The sequence below is a fragment of the Xyrauchen texanus genome, chromosome 5 (genome assembly GCF_025860055.1).
Source record: "Xyrauchen texanus isolate HMW12.3.18 chromosome 5, RBS_HiC_50CHRs, whole genome shotgun sequence".
Classification (NCBI taxonomy): Eukaryota; Metazoa; Chordata; class Actinopteri; order Cypriniformes; family Catostomidae; genus Xyrauchen; species Xyrauchen texanus.
Genome location: NC_068280.1, coordinates 27,677,493 through 27,699,479, shown reverse-complemented (window position 1 = coordinate 27,699,479; position 21,987 = coordinate 27,677,493). Strand labels below are relative to the sequence as shown.

Sequence of the window (21,987 nt, the reverse complement as noted above, 5' to 3'; positions counted from 1 at the left end):
AATAGACCATTTGACAAGATTTTTTTTTTATTTTTTTACTGGGCATGTATAGTGAATTAAATTAAATTAATAATATATAAATATTTTAAGAAAAGACCAATAGCTGTAATAAAGTTTCATTAAAATATAACAATAATACAAAAAATAAAGTGAAAAGATGTAAAATTATTTATTTTTAAAATTAATGTTACTTAAAAAATCAGGGGGTACTTCAAATAAATATAGGTTGGGTACATTGACCTATATTTATTTGAAGTACCCCCTGATATTTTGAGTAACGACAAAAATGTTTGTGAACCCCCAATTTAGAGTGAAGTATTAATACTGGTATCCTTATTATTATCAAGGTTTTGTCCTGTTACACACTGAATGTAGGCTATTAAATTACACCTTACATAAAGTAAACAATTATATAAAACTTTGCAAAGATGTTATGTCACTCTAACAATGCAATGAAGAATGTCTTATCACTTCAAACCTTAAACAGTTCTCTGAACCTGTCTACCGTATCACATTCTCAAAAAATAAATTTGTATAAAATGGATTCCTATTGTCATAAATGCCCCTTTAGGGTTACACAACTGTGTCGTTATATAAGTGAGCTATATAACACACCAATAGGGCCTCATCCCTGACGTCACGTGCTTCTTACGCGAACGACAGCGAGACAGACAGTTTTTCCACTTCCCCGTGTGTGTGCGCGCGCGCGTCCAAATGGTAATCTTACAAATCTCTCCGTGTTATTAAAATGAGCAACAAAATTCACGATTTTCACTGGGATTGTATTAGACATGGGCATTTTATAGGATGGAAACAAAGGCGAAAGGAACCCAGAGAATTGTCGTTTTAAAGCGTATTTGGGGGGATTACGCTAAGTGCTGCTTTACCCGGAGACATTGGGTCTTACATAAAACTAATGGGTCATCTAAACATCGTCCATGAATATGCTTCACTAAGCAGAGATCTCACAAATCATCAGCGGGACTGATTAACCTGGAGTTGGTATGTGCATTCAAAGAAAATCGGCTTTCAGGCAAACATCTTCCTTCGTTGCTCAACCGTCAGCACTCTGTTCAGAGACACGTTTGTGATTTCAAAACAATGCCAAAGTATTCACTCTATAGTTATCTAAAGACGTTTTCAAAGTTTGTTTTGGTTTTTACATTTCAACTTCAATTATATCATCTACTGATGTGTTATATTCCTTGTTTTGCCAATTATACACAAAACATTATTTTGCTCTACTGGAAAATGTACCACCAGTCGATGCTGTTGGCCTAGCCGAATAGTGTAGAAAATATTTAATTATTCTGTTTTCGGAGACTGGATACAAGCATAATTGGATTTCGCTATAATTTAATCAGATCTTGTTGCATTCGTTAAATAATTAAAAACACTAAAGCTCCAGACCAGTATCCTGGGCATTGTAACTTTGATCACTCCCTTTTCTCGCAAATAATTTGTGTTTGATGTATTGTAGCAGAAAATGGATCCTGGGATTAAAAATCACATCGACCATTACGTGCACGACCTCTCCAACCCGAGCGCACCGGTTTTGTGTGAGGAAATGCTCAGCGTGGCCGATGAGGCGTGCAGCGCTGGAGACTTCGACCTGGCCGTGGAGATATACTCCTCACAGATCGCCGAACTCCACCACACCGATCGCGGCCTGTGCCTGCGGAAAGCCGATGCTCTGGCCCGTGGAGGACGCATAGCCGAGGCTTTAGACTCTTACTGCATCGCCGCAAACCTCCAGAAACTAAGACCTGATGAACTGCGCATTTTAGTTGATATTATTGCGCAAACAATATGTGCAAAAGAGCAGTGTGACCGTAAGTGCTCAAACTCTGAGGGCAGATGCTTTGAGAGTGATGAGTTTGAAGAAGAGCAGAACTTGGACTTGTTCTCATGTCCCATTTGCAAGTGCTTGTTAACGGATCCGACGACTCTGGTGTGTGGGCACACATTCTGTAAGCGCTGTGTTGAAGATGCTGTAGTGAAAGAGTGCAAAAGCTGCTGTTTAAAAACTATCAAATCACTTAGAACGTTTAATGTTGACGGACTTCGAGTAAACGTAATAGTAAGTGGCTTGATTGCAAAATGGTTCGACTCGGAAAGCAAAGCGAGAAGGTGTTGGTTGGAAGGGGAAACTCATTGGAAGAAAAACGACTTGGCCACCGCCATTCAGATGTTTAACAAAGCGGTTGAACAAGGTAAGGTTCATTTAAACGTATTACGAAGTGTTATATTTCAGCCACTTTATAGCGGCAGGTATTTTGTTGTGGACTGACCTACTTTCTGAGAGACAGTTATGAAACAGACGCAGGGGGCGACATTGAGCATCTCACGTTCCAAAGATCACACAGCTGTTATAACATTGTGTCCATTACACTTAATAAAGATGATTGTGGATTTAAAATAGGGTCTTAAAATGGTGTTCATTTGGTTGGCAGGTTAATTATTGTAGTTATTTTATTAATTCAGTTATATATTATACCTTGTTATTATTAATAATATTTGAATTGATCTTATTTTATGTTTGATCCTCTACCCAAAGGCTTCTAAACATGCAGCACCATTTGGCTACATTTGACATCTGTTCTTGGCACTTTGGCACAATCTGGAATATTCCATAAATTAGAGGCAGAAATCTCTCTGTTGAAATTAAGTTATGTATAGAATTTAGTTAAATTAAGTTGAATAAGTTTTATGCATTTTATATTAATTTCCTTTTGGTTATTTTATGCCCTTGTTTTAGCTTAAGTTTTTGTGCTTTTCAAAAATAGGTAATGGACCTGCTCATTCATGTGAAGTGTGAGCAATGCAATGAAACCACTGAAACACAAAGAGACTGCAAGAAAGTTAAATGCGTTGTCAAACAGCTCAGTCAGACATTATTAAATTTGATTTAAAACCTTTTCTGTATGCTTTTAAAGATATAAAATGCTAAGGGGCAAAATAACAATATTTTTAGAATTTTTTTTTATTTGTTTTTCAGGCACTTTAATTTAGATTTTTACAATTCACACTCTAATGGGTTAGATTAAGGTGTAAACGCCAGTGTCTATGTATTTTGACAACCTTTGATTTTCCTCATTCATATCTTAAAATAACAATGAAACAGGGCAAAAATATTTACACAAGGTTGTTTCTTGATTCAGGATGCCTTGATAACCATGATCATACTTGACCTAATTTTGCCAGCCTAGACCCTGTATTCTGACCTGTATATAAGGGGTGGTAGAAGGGCACAGGAAGGAGCAACAGTGTAATGCTCACAGAAATTCAGTAGCAGGTTGCTCACGTCTTAATGCAGAAAGCTTATATCTCTGCAAAGAGCACTAGAGCCTGTATCCTGCTCTCAGCCACAATTGTGAATCAGAATGTTGGCAGATTGTCTTCTGGTCTCTTGCATCCTCTCACATGGACGGTGGCAGTGTAGGCGTTTGTTGGCTGCATGTTTTTTCATCTCACAATATGATCCTTGGGCACTTTGACTGAAAACACATATGTTGCCTGCCACAGTCTGTATGACTTGAGAAACATAGCATTCCGCTTTGAGTCACGATACATCTTGTTAATTCTAAAAATATGACAGGGGGTGGAGTTACTGAAAGCCCTGCATCCCAATGTGTAATTTTCATTATGTGAATGCTGAAGTCACCATCAATAAAAGCTCTATCAAGTAAATATATACTTCAAGTTGTTTTTTTTTTTAGACAATTGTAAATGGAAAACAAGAGAAAAAAATTGATAACAATAGTTTTTTTTTTGCAGTGAATTTCTTTACTGAATTAAACTTTTTACTTTTTTTCCTGTTATTTCAGTGAATGTCATTTAGGGGTATTTTTAAAAGATGATTTTGTCCTTTATTTTTAGTTAGCATGTTTAATACAAACTTTTAAGTCGGGACACATGCAGAATAATCGGTTTAGAGCTTGGTTATTAATCTTTGCAATAATCGTCGAATAACCGTTCTAATAATCGTTAGATTAATCGATTATCAAAATAATAATTTGGTGCAGCCCTACTATATTGTATTATAATATAATTCAACTGGGCTCCGTAGTGAACTTGTAGTTTCTGCACACCATGTTTATTCACAAAATATTTTTTTTTTATAAAAATATGTAGGTAAATATAGCTTTTTATTACTGTATTGGTGTAATGGAAATTATTAAATATTGTGACTTCCTGTTCAGGTTGCTGCCGGCATGCTGCACGAGTCTGTGTTTGTTTGTAACTTACTAGCCTGCTTATCACTGCTTATTCCTTTATGTTCATCATTTTATCCTTTGCCATTTTACCACGTGCTTCGTTTTTTTATCCGCTTTTCTACAGTTTCAACTGAGTGTATATTACCACTCACACCTTTTGTTCCGCTTGTCTACATCTCGCATTCATTTCCTCTGTGTTTTTCACTGATTATTGCATCAGTCTCAAACCTCTGCTCATGAAGTGTCGAGGAGGTGTTGCTGCAATTTACAGTGTAGTTTGAGGTGTTACACAGAAGACAGGATATAAGTTTAGGTCTTTTGAACTAATAATGCTTAAGGTTACACCGTCAGATACAAATAAAAAAAGTCTATATCGTCTTTTGCCCTTGTTACAGTATATAGATCACCCAGGCTGTATTCTGATTTCCTTGGTGAATTTGATCAGATCTAGTAGTTACTGCCCGGGTGATCTATATACTGTTAATCTAACGATTATTAGAACGATTATTCGACTATTCATCGACTATTGCAACGATGAATCATTAGCACTTAATCGATTATTCTGCATGTGTCCCGACTTAAAAGTTTGTATTAAACGTGCTTACTAAAAATAAAGAGGACAAAATCACCTTTTAAAAATACCCCTAAATGACATTCACTGAATTAACAGGAAAAAAAAATATTTTATTCAGTAAATAAATTCACTCCAAAAAACCCTATTGTTATCAAGTTTTCTCTTGTTTTCCATTTAAAATTGTCTAAAAAAACCAAAATATATTTACTTGAAGTAACATAAGATATTTAGACTTGATTTAAAAAAAAAAATTCTTAAATAGAAGTGTATTTTGTATACAAGTGTATTTTTTTCAGTTGGTTATAATTCTGCGAATGCAGTAAAGACAAAATATACTTGTATTCAAAATCTATTCTCAAAGTAAGTCTAAATATCTTATGCTGCTTCTCGGGTGAATGCATCTTTTTTTAAAAGGATTTTTAGATCATTTAAAATATTTTTATTTGTAATATTATATTCAACATTCTCAGATTTTTGTTCTTCTGCAGTAGGCCTATAGCTGCTTTTTAGTTTTTTATAATTATTTTGAAAAACAAGGCAAAACAATATCAAATCAAAAATGTATTTTGTTGCAGTGTATAATGGGATGAAGATAACCCTCTCTCACCTCTCTGTTCACTTCAATCCATCTTTAACTCACTAAAAAACAAACTCCCTCTTATTAATAAAGCTGCATATTGGCAATTTTCTGCACAATGAGAAATGCACAGTGACGTTTATTATGATTCAATAAGTCGCAAGCCATTACGTTCTAATGTAGCTGCATTAAGCATGTACACTCGAGTGATGAGTGTCCCTGCGACAGTGTGCATCAGCTGGGCACAGTTTCAATCTCTCCCCCTTAGATAGGGACTTTTGCGCAACTCATAGAAGAGTTTGTAGTTATTTACATGATCTGCTTCTGTATTATTTGAACTTTAATAAAGCTATAATGCATAAAGTATAACTGCATTTAAGATGTAAAGCCTGGGTGTTTCCTTTTAAAGAGCTCCGGCTCTGCTCATTCTACAACGAGAGTGCTTCTGATTTTTTTTTTTTTTTTTTTATAATTCCCTCATACCTTGTTACCAGCAGTTACAGAAATACTCAAACCAGCCCACCTGGCACGAACAATCATGCCATGCTCCAAATCACTGAGATCACATTTTTCCCCATTCTGATGGTTGATGTGAACACTAACTGAAGCTCCTGACCTGTATCTGCATGTTTTTATGCACTGCGCTGCTGCAACACGATTGGCTGATTAGATAATTGCATGGATGATCGTTGGTGTCAGATGGGCTGGTTTGAGTATTTCTGTAACTGCTGATCTCCTGGGATTTTCACACACAACAGTCTCTAGAATTTACTCAGAATGGTGCAAAAACAAAAAAAACATCCAGTGAGGGGCAGTTCTGCAGATGGAAATGCCTTGCTGATGAGAGGTCAACAGAATATGGCCAGACTGGTACAAACTGACAGTCTATGGTAACTCAGATAACCGCTCTGTACAATTGTGGTGAGAAGAACAGATTTTGACAGCATGAGGGAGACCTACACAATATTAGGCAGGCAGTTTTAATGTTGTGGCTAATAGGGTTGCAAAGGGGCGGGAAATTTCCGGAAAGTTTCCGGTAAATTTCCATGGGAAGTTAAGCTGGGGAATTTTGGAAATATTCCATATTAGAAACTTTCCATGGGAATAATGGGAATTATGGGAATTAATGGGAATTTAGGGGAACTAACTGGGAATTAATTGTAATGTAATCGATCATTGTATCATATCCAAGCATAAATATAAACAGAAGTCATAAGAAAACATCCATGCAAAATGTTTTCAGCAGATATTTCAACAGATTTTTTTGTAAGTAGAACAGAACAAGTTTTAATTATTTTACTGAACAATCACTTGTTTCATGGAAGAACAAAAACCGGAATATTGGGTTAAATATTACTCATCCCCCAACCCCACTCAATCAAAAATGCACCCCCATCCAAAAATCCCCACAAAGTTCCATTCAAAATGTTAAATGAAAAAAAAAAACCCTTCTCCCTCAAAAACGTCCCATTCTTCTTTCAAGCAATCCTCTGCAGTTTTGCTCAGTCAGTGGGCTCTTTGTGGGCCTCATCAACATCCAACAACACGTCCACTTCCTCAACTTCCAACTCTTCCTCTTCAGTGTCACTTTCCAGCCTTGTTGAGGATGGCTCTGTGTCAGGCTCAAAGAGCCTTAGGTTTGCCCGAATGCCAACCAGTTTTTCCACTCTTACATTTGAGAGCCTGTTGCGAACCTTTGTGTGCGTGTTCCTAAACAGGGACCAGTTGCGCTCGGAGGCTGCTGATGATGGTGGGATTTGAAGGATGATGGAGGCCACAGGTGCAAGGGCCTCAGATCCACAAAGTCCCTTCCACCAGGTGGCTGCAGATATATGCTGGCATGACTGCCATATTCCATCCCCTTTCCAAATGCCTTGCTTTGTTCGATACTTTGCCAAACTGCCTAGAACTTTGCCTTTATCAAGACCCAGGTGGTCAGACATGGCTGTAATGACCGCGTAGGCACCGTTAATTTCTTCCCCAGAAAGTATGCCCCTGTCATATTTTGGGTCCAGCATGTACGCTGCTGCATGCACCGGCTTCATGCAGAACTCCCTCCGCTTTTCCAATGACTTGACCACAGCCGTTTCCTCTGCTTTCAGTAGTAGGGAAGTGGGCAGGACTGTCTGGATTTCTTCTTTGAGTTCTGCAAAAAGGCACTGGACATCCGATAAGATGGCGTCATCACCCTCTATCTTCGCTATTGCTGCTGCAATAGGTTTGAGGATTTTCTGACTGCTAGACACTCTTTCCCAGAACACATCATCTAAGATGACCTTCTTTATGTCACTGTCGATGCCTGCAGACTGGGATATGGCCATCTCTTGCAGAGACTCCTTTCCCTCCAGAAGGCTGTCAAACATGATAACAACGCCACCCCATCGCGTTATGCTGGGGAGCTTCAGTGTAGTACTCTTGTTCTTTTCCTTTTGCTTTGACAGATATGTAGCGGAAGCTACTTGTTTGCCTTTCACATATTTCACAACTTGCTTTGCTCTCTTGTTGAGGTTGTCCATTGTTTTCAGTGCCATTATATCTTTCAGGAGAAGATTGAGTGTATGGGCAGCACAGCCAATAGTAGTTATTTGAGGGTAGGTCTCCTCCACATCTGCCCAGGCAACCTTCATGTTGGCTGCGTTGTCAGTGACCAGTGCAAAAACCTTATCTGGTCCAAGGTCATTGATGATCACTTTCAGCTCATCTGCAATGTATTGGCCTGTGTGTCTGTTTTCCTTTGTGTCTACACTCTTGTAGAACACAGGCTGAGGAGTGGTGACTATGTAGTTAATAATTCCTTGTCCCCGGATATTGGACCATCCATCAGAGATGACTGAAATACAGTCAGCTTTGACAATGGTCTGCTTGACCTTTGTTTGAACTCGGTTGAACTCTTCATCCAGCAAATGAGTAGACAGTGCATGTCTGGTTGGGGGAGTGTATGCTGGTCGGAGAACATTCAAAAACCTCTTCCAGTACACATTGGATGGCAGCATCAGGGGTGAGCCAGTTGCATAGACTGCACGAGTGAAACACTCATCTGCATTTCTCTGGCTAGCTTCATCCATATAATCAAAGAATCCTCTGATGCCAGAGGGACCAGGAGGCCTGGCAGGAGCAGATGAGAGGGTATCTGACTCTGATACAGCTGAAACAGATTCATTTTCCCCTGGAGTGGAACTCTTTTTTTCTGCATGTGTTGGGTCTTGAGGAAATTATTTGCACTTTGCAATATGCTGCTGCATTTTTGTGGCATTCTTCACGTATGTCTTATCACAATATTTGCACTTATATACAGACTTCCCTTGTACATTAGTTGGTGTAAAATGTCTCCAAACATCGGATGGTGTACGTGGCATTTTTCTGTAAAATAAGCTTGTAAGAATACTAATGCAATGCAAGAGCTTGTAAGAAAGAATACTAATGCAATGGCATGAACAGATACATAAATAGTAAGGCTAGCTAAACAACTGGAATGATCTTGAAAACATATTGCAGGAGGCAGAGAAAAACAGCCACATGAGGTAGCTAGCATCTGCCTTATGTGGTAAATAAAGTTATGCTAGCTTATTTAGCATCTAACTTATCAGCATTGCTACTAGATGAATACATTTGTATGTGATACTTGCAATTTAAACATTTAATAAATATATTTCCCCATAATATCATCAAAACTTACTTCACTTTGTTTAGTCCACAGGCTCAAATGTGTGCCTTCAATAGTTTTGTGCTTTGGGCTTCTGTACATGTGATGGAGGGATGCACAGTGCCAGTAGGGGTGTGGTCTCAATAGCCATGCATTAAGCAGTGTTCTATGTGCATGTGATTGAGGAATGGCATGGATATTCAAGTGTATTTGAATGGCATCTGTTTGTTTTAGTCAAGATTATGCTAAAATATACTTTCCTCAACTATATTTAAGTTCCTTATGAAGAGCCATCCCTCAACTTTGAAAATTCCCACTTTATTCCCGTTTATTCCCATAAATTCCTGTTAATTCCCTTAAATTCCCATTAATTCCCATGGAAAGTTTCCATCTTTGAAAATTCCCAGAATTTTGCAACCCTAGTGGCTAATCAGTGTATATTTTTGTCACATTTGCTTCACCTTGAGCATTTTGGCTGACAGCTGAAAGTGCACTGCAGTGTCCGTGTGTATTTGACAGTTTGCAATGTTGCTCATTACAAATATGGTGACATGCTGTCTCATCCTATTCTGTGATGCCTTGTCCTGTTTTTAGAATTAGCTGTTACAAATGTTTGGAATGTGTATATCTGCAGCGCTTTGCTTTTATGCTTACAAATTTCTCTGAGACCACTGAAAAGAGAGTATCATGCGAACTCCTTGGTATCATTAACCCTACACACACCGACAGAACCATGTTCTATATCGGCAGCAAAATCACTGTGATTAATATTGTCAATATTAGAGAAGTGAATCTTCACTGACCTTACAATTCGATTACTAATCAAAAGGTAGCGATTTGATTATAAAACTATTCTTGAGTCATCACAATGCATCTTGTCCCCTTATTTATTTATATCAATACACAATCTCAGATAGAGTTGAATGTTTTTTTCTTTCAGCTTTTTATTTAACAGCGGTTTTCAAAAATCAATTAACTTTTTTCATTTGATATAATTGTTAATTAAAATGTATATGTTAAGCCCAGTGGTGTCTGCTGGTCTTTCAAAGAGGGGAAGCTCATTTTCGGCCTACATTATAAACTTATTTAAAAGTAAATTCTGCCCTACGTTCCTTTTCGAGAAAATGCACTGTGACTCTGTCGTACCAACTAGGTGTCTTTTCCAGTGACTTGACCAGTGTCTTCTCAATGGCCAGCAGAGCTAGGCTGCTTAAACGACCTTGGCCCATTGTGTTACGGGTGTAGGACTTGAGACGCTTTAAACAGGAGAAGCTCATTTCTACACCTGCAGATGTAGCTCCAATTGTTGCCACTAATGAGAACAGTTTGTAAAGCTGAGGCATTGCACTGTCCAACTCCATGTCTTTGAGGAACACCAAGTAATCACACAGCTTTCCCCTGTTACCCTGCAAGTCCTGATCTGAATACAGGACTTGAAGTTCAGACCTCAGTCTCCCTGAATCAAAGTGATGGCCATAACTTTTCAGGACACTTTGGAAGGCCTCCTCTGGAAATTCTTGTCTCATGTCATCAAATTTCCCTGGATTGACTAATTCTAAGAAGAGCATACTTTCCAAATTTGAAAAACGTTGAGGAATCTGCTCCAAGATGTTATCAAGGATGGCCATGTAGAGATTTCTGTAGTGCTCTTGGGGATCCTACAATTGGGTCAGACGGCGCTTTCTCATGGGCTCATCTCGTGGGTCTTATGTGAGATCTGCTGTTTTGGCATAAACAGCTTGGAAAGCCCCCTCTGACCTTTTCTCTTTGACAAATGAAAGAAGAGATTCAATTCTTTTCTTGCAGTAAAAAACATCCATCGCCCTCTGCTGGACAACATCAAAGACCACATCAGTCTCAGTGAAGATTTGTTCATATGTGTACAACGTGAACACAAACTCAAAATCCTCCAGTTTCCTCAGAAAGCCTTTGGCACAATCCAGTGTATCATCATCAATTGTCGTGTCTGCAATGATGTTTTCAAATGTCTGCAGGAGGCCATCATAATTGTTTGCCACAATGCTCACTATCCGTGATGTGAAATTCCATCGAGTAGGAGCATTTCTGGGCAACCTTGAACAGCCTGCAGACTCCAGAAAAGATGTCCTCTTTGTGGATTTTGAAAAAAATGTGCCAAACCCAGAGAGTGATGCAAAAAAAATTCTGCACTCAGGCAAGCATTTGGCCCCCTGTGACAGCACCAGATTCAGTCTGTGTGCATAGCAATGCACACACATTGCACTTGGGGCTATTGCTTTCACTTTGGCCTGCAGACCATTGAGTGCTGAAGCCATGACAGCAGCCCCATCATAGGTCTGTGCCACAAGCTTATCCTTAAAATTGTAGGCCTGCATGTTCTCATTTAAAACATCAAAAACGGACTGAGCATCTCAGCCCTCCAGAAACATCAAAAAATCCAATAAAGCGCTACTGAATTTTACCTGCACTATCCACATAGCTGAACAATGACAGAGAGTTGGGCACGGCAGGATATATCAGTTGTTTCATCCACCTGCCATCCAAAAAGGGAGCATCCTGAATTTCATCTCTGATCTGATCAGAAATGGTGGCTGCAAGAGCAGAGATCAAGTCATTTTGAATAGTATGGGACATACCAGAAAACACAGTTGAGGACTCTAATTGTGTGGACAGTACAGAGTCATATTTAGATAATGTTTCTGTGAACTCCCTGTAATTTCCCTTGTTGGATGATTCACTACTCTCATCATGTCCCCTAAATGACAGCTCCTGTCGGCCAAGCAAGGATGTTACATCAATAAGGCGGTTTAGGAAGGCCCTGTTTTGTTTGACTGTTTCATTATGTTTAGTCACTTGAATGCGAGCACCTTCATTGATTGCATGCTCAACCCTGATCCTGCCCATGCAACTTAATCTTGCACATGCACTCACATGTTCATTGCTCTTTTCATGTCTTTTATATGCCCTGTCAAAGTTAGACAGATCTCCAAACCCCACTTTTGACCAAACAACACATCCGTGAGATGGTTTCATCAAGAGGCATGGCCAGCAGTACATTTTATTTGTCACAGCACTTCCAGTCAGCCAGCTAACTTTGTCATACCAGGAGAGCTGAAAAGACCTGTTATTTTTCCCTATTTTTTGCACTAAATCAATCTTAGGTGTTGATCTGCCCTGCTGTTTAATTCTAATTTTTTTCCTCGTAAGGAAGACTTTCAAATGGCTTCGCCAACATCAGGTCGACAATATTAGCACCGTCTGCCATCGTGCGCAGTTTCACCTGTACGACGCTAGCCTAGCTTACTGTATGAATGAATGAATGAATGAACGAACGAACGAACGAACGCTCTAAAACAAAATATATTAAACTTGGTAAAACTGAAACAAGGAATGTGGTGTATAATTGTGTGAAATGTATTATGCAAATTGACTAGCAATTTCGCCAAACAAATATAAAGAAATAGGTTGCAGCAGTTTGTCTTTCGACTACACTTGAGAAATCCGCGATGGGACTGAGCCTGAAATAGCTTCAGTGACTTCTTATAGTACAGATTCAGCTGTCAATCAAAAGGAGATGCAGTCTTTCGACAGATTCCCCAATCATCACGCGGAAGCCCGGAGTCCGGGCCAGCCCACTCCTCATTCACCCCCAGAGACGCTGAGCGTCCGTGGGCGGGACATAATCGCAGCATTTATCCAATGACCGTCTATTTTCGAGCACTGAAAAAACTGTTCAGAGCAGCCCCATTGAAGTCAATGGACGCTCGGCTTCAACAGGGAAATGCACTGACGCTTACGGGAATGTATGAGAAGTAAATCGAGTCAGCCGACCTGCTGTATGTAATGTAGCTGATTCTGAACGAACTCGTCTTCGAGATGAACGTGTTCTAACGCATTTTTAGTCAATAAATTGTTTACACAATAGTACATATTTGACCATTATTTTTTTGACATTATAGGGGAAGCTGAGCTTCCCTTGCAGTCTTAAAGAAATCCCAACTGGTTAAGCCTATTCATTTACATTTTTTGAACTATAACCACAACTAGAGGTTGCTGGTCCAAGTTGGTTTATCTTGCATTGGAAAACAGGAAACTAAAACAATAAAATAAAAACATCACACCCATCTCCCGAACCACTGTCTCATTATTATTTTCAGGTGTTTTTTTTTTCTCTTTTATGCAAATCAGTGCAAAAAAGGGCGCAAGCCAATGTTTCATGTTGTTCGTTGACATATCACAAATAAACGTTCTTTTCTGTTTGTAAAATAGATTTGCATCATAGTTTCATTCGGGCATGAATGGTTTTATGGTTTATGCACCTAGTCTGGAAACAGCCGTGCTTGTGAGCTTGGCTTTAGTATTTGTTTCTAGCATCTCACTCGATCTCAGCTGCCATCAACTGAAACATGATTTGTTGCATCACAGATGTGTTCGTTCGTTGACATTGAATGTCTAGTGTTCTAAACCATAAAAAAAGGCTGCTCTGACAAACATACAAGTGAGCAGAGTCAAAGAGCACATAAGGGATGCCAAAAGTACTGGCACTTTGATACTAAATCGATACAAAAATAAAAAAGATGTCACAATACCAGAGTTTCTGCAGTACCGGTAGTACAGACACAATTGGATTCCAATGCGCTATCTGACTGAAACATGACTGCTTTCAAATTCTTAAATATGAAATTGAGTAAAAAATTAATCAAATTAAAATTATGTTCTGTCCCCTGTGTGATTATTAAAACATAAATTGCTGTGATTTAGTCTGGATGTGTTGCACGCTTTAGTTGGTGTGTGAAGCAACTCATACACTTAACTCCACATTATGAATATCTCACGTCGCATGTTGTAGGAGATGACAAAGCAGAGAACTCGTACAATGTGAAGCACACGGCACATGCAGACTATATATTGGGCCATATAACCAACTGCTTTTCCAGAAGTGTGAAGCTACTGTCAAAAACGGAAACGATTCACGTCAAAATAAAAGCTCAATTCAACTACACATGTGAAATTGAAGAAATTGTTAAAGCAATGCTTGATTGAGGAACACTTTACCCATTTTTTTATGAGGGCTGGAACTTTTAAGGTATATCATATATATTTTAAACGAGATATAGGATTAGACAATACTGTTTATATCAATATAGTTTGCTGCGTTAGGTAACCCATTTTTTCCGTAAAGCCATGCCAATGTTTGCATCTCTCCTCTCACACTATAGAGAATGCCATAAACCGGTTGCATCCAAAAGTGGAAGCACTTAAAATCTCTTCCACCATTTACCACGGCGTCATTAACAGCAGTACGAAGAGTGTGTTAACCTTCGTGCTGCTGCTGCAGTCCCTGCCGTGAAGCCTTTGCAGCCTGAAACAAAGCACGTTGCAAGCTTCTTTTACCATCTCACATGTGTCTTTGCCTTACCACTGAACATTTAGCCCACTTCGTAGAAAATACAGAGATGCATAGTGTATTGCCATTCAGCTTAAAAATACAGATATACGATTTCTGGTCCATATCGCCCAGCCCTACTATCGGTACCAGCTACTTAAATTTTGGTATTGTGACAAGTTTAGAGCACATGTAAAACTATGCATAAGTGGGCACTCAACACATGTTTTTGGAGTGTTTAGGTGTCCATGTAACTTTCATTATTTGATACTAGGGCTGAAACGATTAGTCGACATTATCGACAATGTAGTATAATAGTCGTCTGATTTCATTAAACACAACATGAGATCTTTTGATACGCTAATGATGACGTGAGAGAGTAGCTTTTGAGTTCGCACTTGATTTAGGAGAGGAAGAAAGATCAGTTCACAGTCCAGATGCACTCCAAACTTTCCACACAGATTAAGGTGATTGCAGAGCATTATAATACAAACATTCAAAATAAGTAAATGCAGAAGCAGTGTCGTCGTGAAATAAAGCGGAGGTGTACTTGATGTTCCGCTTGAGCAAAACTTGCCTGTTAGGGTGTCTAAAAAGGAAACACTGCTCCGTTATATACTGTATTTAATGCATCCTTTATTAAAGTTCAAATAATTAGGAAGCAAGCTTTATAAATGAGCTCAAACTCCGAAACTGGCATTTGTCTGAGCCACTTATGAGGCGCATGAAAAACAACACGAGAGTTTTAAACTTCTCCTGGCTCATCACTGGCGCATGCTTAATAGTGATTGCTCACGACATGGTGAATTAAAATATGAGTGTTATCTAGATTAGTCGATAATAAAAATAATCGTTAGTTGCAGCCCTATTTGGTACTAGGGTGGCTAATATTCCAGTTAAATCTATATAGCGGTAGATGTTAACTGGTTGAAATTTCTGAGTATCATTTCTATTGTGGTTGCACAATTAATCTAAAACCGCGATCACGTTTTCTGCCTCTTCACGGTTGATTAAGCATAACCAACTGCAACATTAGTGAGATGGCAAGCAGAGATTACAGCCAGGTAAATTTGCAAAATGTTTATTTTATTATAGTTTGTATCTACTCATGACAGACCAAATCAAACTCTTCTGAAGTCCATTTTCACCTCAACTGACCCATCACGTTTTCTTTAGAATAGGGATGGAAATATTTAAGCACTTTATGGTTCAATCCAATTCCAAAACGATTCCTGATACATCTAAAAAAATAAAATGGAATTGGGTTAAGAACTGTCCAAGGCATTCTTAAAACCTGGAAGGATAGTGGTGAACTGTCAGCTTCACTGAAGAAATTTGGTGGGAAAAAAAATCTTGAATGATCGGAGGTTTGGAAATCACTAAAAGGCTTTTGGGAAGGCACATCATAAATCGACAGTAGAACTAATAGTGAAAGTAAGATCATTTCCACACACACAATGACATAAGAAATTACAGGATTCTGACTAAACAGCTGTGTGGCCACAAGAAAGCACTTATTAGTGAGGCTAATTGGAAAAAAATATTTCAATTCGCTAGGGAGAAAAAAAGATCGGAATGTGAAATGACCATGTGGTCTGATGAGTCCAGATTTATCCTATTCCAAAGTGATGGGCACATCAAGGCAAGAAGAGAAGTGCATGAAGCGATGCACCCATCATGCATAGTGCTCACTGTCCAAGCATTTGGAAGCAGTGTTATGACCTGGGGTTGCTTCAATTGGCCAGGTCTAGGATCCACATCATTATGCGCAACGTTATATGAAGTCAGCTGACTACCTGAATGTACTGAGTGATACATATTGCAGGATGACAATGCCAAGATTCATCAGGCTCAAATTGTGAAAGAGGGGTTCAGGGTGCATGAGGAATAATTTTTACATATGAATTGGTCACCACAGAGTTCTGACCTTAACCACATTGAAAGTCTTTGGGATGTGCTGGAGAAGACTTTACGGAGTGGTTCGACTCTCCCGTTATAAATAGATCTCTAAAGGCAGTCCAACAAAATATTAGAGTATGCAACATTTTTGGTATTTTTACCAGGCAGGGTACAACATTTACAATAGTTTATATATGGGATACTGTCATGTGTCAGTTTTGGTATAGGAACAGAAGTTGGACTACACAATCTAGTGAAAGTGTGCTTGGCTGTGCTTTGCTGTGCTGTAACAATGACCATGTATACATGCACTTAAGAAAGAGGCTTATTCTAGGGTTTTTGCGGCATTCTGAAACATCATGCTGATTTTCTTACAGCGTTTAAGGAATTAAGAGAAAGTGGTTTAGCGCACCTAGGTTTCTCCCAGAGAAAGGTGCTTAGTTTTTGAGTAGTGCGCATGTGCGTGGAACAGACTGGATAACAAATGCCATAGGATGGAGCTCAACAACAAACATTTCTGGGATTACATTGGGAAAAGAACATTCACCTTAAAATACCATAAAAAATATGGTGTTTATAGACAACTCTGTAAAATTCAATGGTCCCTCATATTCACGTACATGAATTGGTACATTGAGGTAATCCCAAAGTTTTATCTTAAGGGAAACCCCACTATTGAAGCGCAATTCCACTGCTGGTCGTGATAGAAAGGTAAGGAAACAAACATGGCAACAACTCTGGAATATCTTAAAATAAAGTGAAGCAATAGAGAATAAAGTGAAGCAATAGAGAATAAAATAGTGAAGTCTTCCTCACACGTTTGTTAATTACACAAGCTTCACGGGGAAATTATGTTGATGTGGAGAAAGCTGTTTATTGACCGAGCTGAATACTGCTTCAGTATTTGTAGAATATTTTTTCACATGTTTCTATGGTATACTGGGAAACAATGATAAGCATTTCATGAGTTTTAAAGGCTTTTGTTGGCAAAAACATTCAATATATGCAAAGAGTCAATATTTACAGTGTTGATCTTTGTTCTTCATAACCTCTGCAATTCACTCTGGCATGCTGTATATCAGCTTCTGGGCCAAATACTGACTAATGGCGATCCATTGTTGCCTTCTTAGTGCTCTGAGCTGATCACAACTTGTGGGCTTCTGCTTGTCCACTCGCCTTTTGAGGACTGACCACTGGTTCTCTATGGGATTGAGATCCAGGGAGTTGGCTGGCCACGGATCTAAAATTTCAATGTAATGATCTCATAGCCACTTCATTATCACTCTTACCTTGTGACATGGTGCTCCATCATGCTGGAAAATGCACGGATCACCACCAAATTGCTACTGGATCGTTGGGAGAAGTTGCTCTTGCAGGATGTTTTGATACCATTCTTTATTCATGGCAGTGATTTTGGGCAGAATTGTGTGAAAGCCCACTCCCTTGGATGAAAAGCATCCCCACACACTGATGGTCTCAGGATGCTTCACTGTTAGCACGACAGTGAAGCAAAGACAGAGCTATGAGATTATGAATAAAGAGACACTTCTCGATTTTATGGATATAGTCCGGTGGCGTAGTGAAAATACCGTTACCGAGATGATAAAAGCACCAAATTTTGCATGGTGTTTCCTTAGGGTCTATAGTGTAATTTTGGCCTAGGAGCCCTCGGAATTTTTTTTTTGTAACATGTCATATTAGAAGTATATCATTATCAATGAAATATGCTTAAAAACACAGCGATTTTCAAGTTCCTGCACAAGATAAAGTATTCAAATGAATCCCAAAGTTAACATTTATGTTTATTTATGTTTATGAACTTTTACATAACAAAAGCTTCAATACATGTTAAAGTATTATCTATATGGTCTTTATTGGCCTTGTAATTGATAATTGTGAATCGTTACAGTTGCATTTGCAAAGAGGTGAGCAGTCTAGACTTGCTTTGCCACATTTGCAGGTGGAACAATCCCCCTTACAGCAACATTTGATAAGTTCTCTGCAGGCTGTGGGGACTTCTGGAAGTGTCATCCAAATTGGTTCCCAAGACCCTGATTCCTTGGTCCATCCATAGTCCCTTGGAGAAGGAATACCTTGCTGTGAGAGTGTGCTGGTCGCCCAGATTCCAGTCTGATAAACTGCCCGTCTGATGTGCTGCAGTAGAGTATCTTGGGTGGGTGGCAGTTTCTCCATTGTCCTACTCCCATGGCAGAAGAGATCTTTCCTCTTCTGGACAATGGAGCTTGAAGAACTGGACTTGTCATACAAGATGACAGTCAGTCTCTCAAGCTTTTGGAACTGCCATGAAGCAGCATCTAATTTTTGGAATGGATTTCTGGCAAGGGAAGCAAATACTTCAGTGGCTTCATCATAGGCTTGCCAGGCCCGCCAAACTGACTTCTTACCCTTCCCAGTGAAAGCAGATGTTGTATCACACCCTGAATAGGCATGGACCATCAACAGTGCTTGAGACTTGTCCTTACCCAGACTTTTACATATGCTATTGACATGGTAAAATCTGTACTTTTTGCCCATGCCAAAAGCCACCCAGATGTCAGTCAAAGGTTGAATCACCAGTAAATCATGGAATAAACCTGCAAGAATCACAATGGCATCAGTGTCCACAGTACGCACATGGACAGTTTTTGCTCCTTGCTCCAGGGCATGCTGTATATGAACCACAATCCGGGTGTCTGCCTCTTCATGATTGCAACTGCTCATGGTACTGCTGGAACCAAATGAAGATACAGCTTGCCCTGATGTGATATACAGAGATTTGTCTGGGGGCCAGTTGAACGCTTCAGTCTTAGATGTCAGAAAGGCAAAAAGCTCTTTCTTATTCATTGGATCACGTAGGAAATCCATCCAATTGCCTGGCAGCTTTGTTTGGCCAGACACTTTCCTGCGTACACCTTGACCCCTCTTTTGACGCGTAGACTCCTTCAAACTGTCCGAGATGTATGCATCCCATACAATATCCAACCTTTGTGTATCCTGTAGCTGCCTCTGCAGGTAAGGGATGAAAACATTACTTGCATATTCATTAAATGTGTTCACTGTATTAGTAGACAGACTGTGGACAATGACCGCTCCATCCAAGATTTTGCAGTCAAAGCATGAGGGTGGCTGTGATTGCCCAGGGAACTCAAGGCATTGAAGTAAGTCAGACTTTGTGCCTGGCAGGTGAATCTTTCCAAAGTCAGAGAGGGAAGGAGGGAAGGACTGTACTTCATGTGCAAAGAATTCATCCAAATCACTCTCACGACTTTGCATTGCAATATACAGCTGACCAAATAGTGTCACGTTGTTCTGGAGCATTTTAATCTTCTTCCCATGTGTAGATAATGTCTTGCGTCGAGTTTGCTTGAAGAGTTGCAATGAATTCCTTTTGATTGGATCATGGATGGATTGGCTGCGATCAGTAAGCACCTTTGTGACAAACTGTTGATATTGTTTCTTGCCTGTGTCTTCTAAGATGAACACTGTTTAGCCACAGATTCATCTGCACAGTTACGGCTGTCAAGAGTGACTAGATCTTTAAAATCATCCAAGAAAGGGTTGCCCATTCTTTTAATAGTTTCAGACAGGTTGGCTACATGTCTTTGAAATGTCTTCTGTGTGGAAAGACACTGTTCATGATGCTGGAAGTTCTTAGGATTATCTATGTCATTTTCAGGAAGAAAGTCCTCTTCAAATTCTTTCAGCAATCTTCCCAACTCTGGTCCAGAGATCATCCATCGTCTGAAAGCATTTGGGTTTTCTGTGAGACCAACTGCACCACCGCAACCTTTCACAATCTTATTTTCTTGTTCATGAGCTTGGTCGAAAGGTATTGCAGAGAACTTGTTGTATGTCTTTGAGAGAACCCAGTGTGAATGGTTTTCAAACTCATCCTTGATGGTACTGGGCAAAGACTTCATGTCCCTGATGTGGACAGACACCCATCTTGCATAGTTTGTATGGTCCAAGGCAAAAAATAGAGGGATGAGTTCTTCTAAAACTTCTACATATAGAAGGAAGTTCTTCTCTCTGTGAGCTCTGACAAAAATGAGAATGAGGGTTTCATATCTTAATATTATATCCCAATACATGAAAGTTGGACTCTTCTTCAGCATATCATTTCTCCAAGTGATAAAGGTATCTTCATCTTTGGGGCCAGCAATAAGCCTAAAAGCTTCCTGCTGCAGATTGTGAAGTGACAGTAGAGTGTCTTGGTGGGCATGCCTGGTGCGAGTTAGGTGTGCTGCTTTCAGAAATGAGTCAGCCTTTCCAGAAGATGCTACTTCTGCTTCAGTGAGTGCTGTTGTCCAACCAGAGCAATCTAAGAGGTCGCCAAGTGTATTCCAGAGGGCCATTTCTGTGTGTAATCCACCTAGCATAACTACATGAACTCTTTCACCATGTGTGTCTGGCCATTTCCATTGCACTAACTTTGCCAGAGCTGAAAAGAGGCTGGTCAAATGTAGTAACTGGGATTTGTCCAGGATTAAGAAATTCAATAGCTTGTCTAAGAACATTCATGCCATGTTTAATCATGGCTGGAGTGGCAGATTTATCATAAAACAGAGGAAGGAGTGCACATTTTGCTGGGGGTCTTCCACCAATGGTTGCATAGAAGCATGATATGCAGACCATGCAACTGCATCATCACTGTCTAGTTCTCTCTTCTCTAGAAGTGGCAGTGCATGATTGACCCACCTGTTTTCCTCTTCTCTAGCATTATCCAATAAACCCATAGCTGTAACTACATTACACTCTGGCACTGAAACAGAAGTATTTTTCAGAGCTACAGCGGGGACAGTGGCAAAAGTGTCAGGAAGAGCTTTATTTTTATTTTCAAAAGGTGGTATCATAATGGGTGGTCTCTGTACACCACAGTCATCCTTAGTTGGAAACTGAAACATGCTGATTCCAGTACCATGAAAGGAGCCTACAGAAGTGGTTGAACTTGGGTCATAGTTAAGGTTATCAAGGGCACCAACTGTGAAGAGCCCTTTCCGGAGACAAGCTGGAACCACAACACCATCAACTTCAAAGCGTTCACATGTGGCTTTAGCAAGCCAGTCTTCAATTTTAATAACTCTGTCATATGAAATGCTAATACCCATTTGGTTTAATTGCTGGACCAGTTGCTTGCTTCTGGTTTGTACATGTACATTAAGGCCTATGTAAATAGGGAGTGGTGGTTCACGTTCAAGGCTGTGTCTGGTCATCCTAGCAGTAGGTGTTGCCCTTTTCTTTGTGTTATAAAGAATGCCTTGTCCCATTGTGAGGCAAGCCTGAGACTCACATTTATCTTGATCTTTCAAGTTGGAGCCATTCATTATCATCAAGATAAGAGACTTTAAGCTTGAAGGAAGTGAGGTTTCTTGACATCTTTCTGGGAAGGAGCCAGTTAATTTGAAGCCTGTATGGTTGAATATGTCATTTCTAATAATCTTCGCAGCTTTTGCCAGGATGAGAGCATCTTCATCAAAGTCTCTCTTCCTCAGAGCTTCCCTTGGCATATTTCTCATGCCCTCCTTGAAAACAAGAACTGTATTCCTTCCATCAAATTGTTCTTGTGCATCTGGAAAGCATTGAAGCAAATGATTTTTCAATCTGGTTTTGTTGACTTGCTTACTGACACCCAGTTCCTGAAGTCGATTTACATACAAAGAGTGGAGCTCAGATAGCATAAAGAGAAGGACTCCAGAATCAACACATTTTTCA

General features: G+C 39.5%; 1 protein-coding gene across 4 annotated transcripts in view; it reads left to right on the top strand.

Annotated features, from left to right (window-relative positions):
- Positions 1-647: 647 nt before the first annotated feature.
- The window catches only part of lonrf2 (LON peptidase N-terminal domain and ring finger 2), a 64,715-nt gene continuing 43,375 nt past the window's right edge, over positions 648-21,987 (top strand). The window contains exons 1-2 of one of the 4 annotated variants that reach the window (XM_052126862.1): positions 648-717; positions 1,481-2,213. In XM_052126862.1, coding sequence (XP_051982822.1) covers positions 715-717; positions 1,481-2,213 — 736 coding nt within the window. In that variant the 5' untranslated portion in view covers positions 648-714. Of the gene's footprint in view, positions 1,110-1,480; positions 2,214-21,987 lie in introns of all 4 variants that reach the window. The other 3 variants (XM_052126864.1, XM_052126863.1, XM_052126865.1) reach the window with 3 other exon arrangements.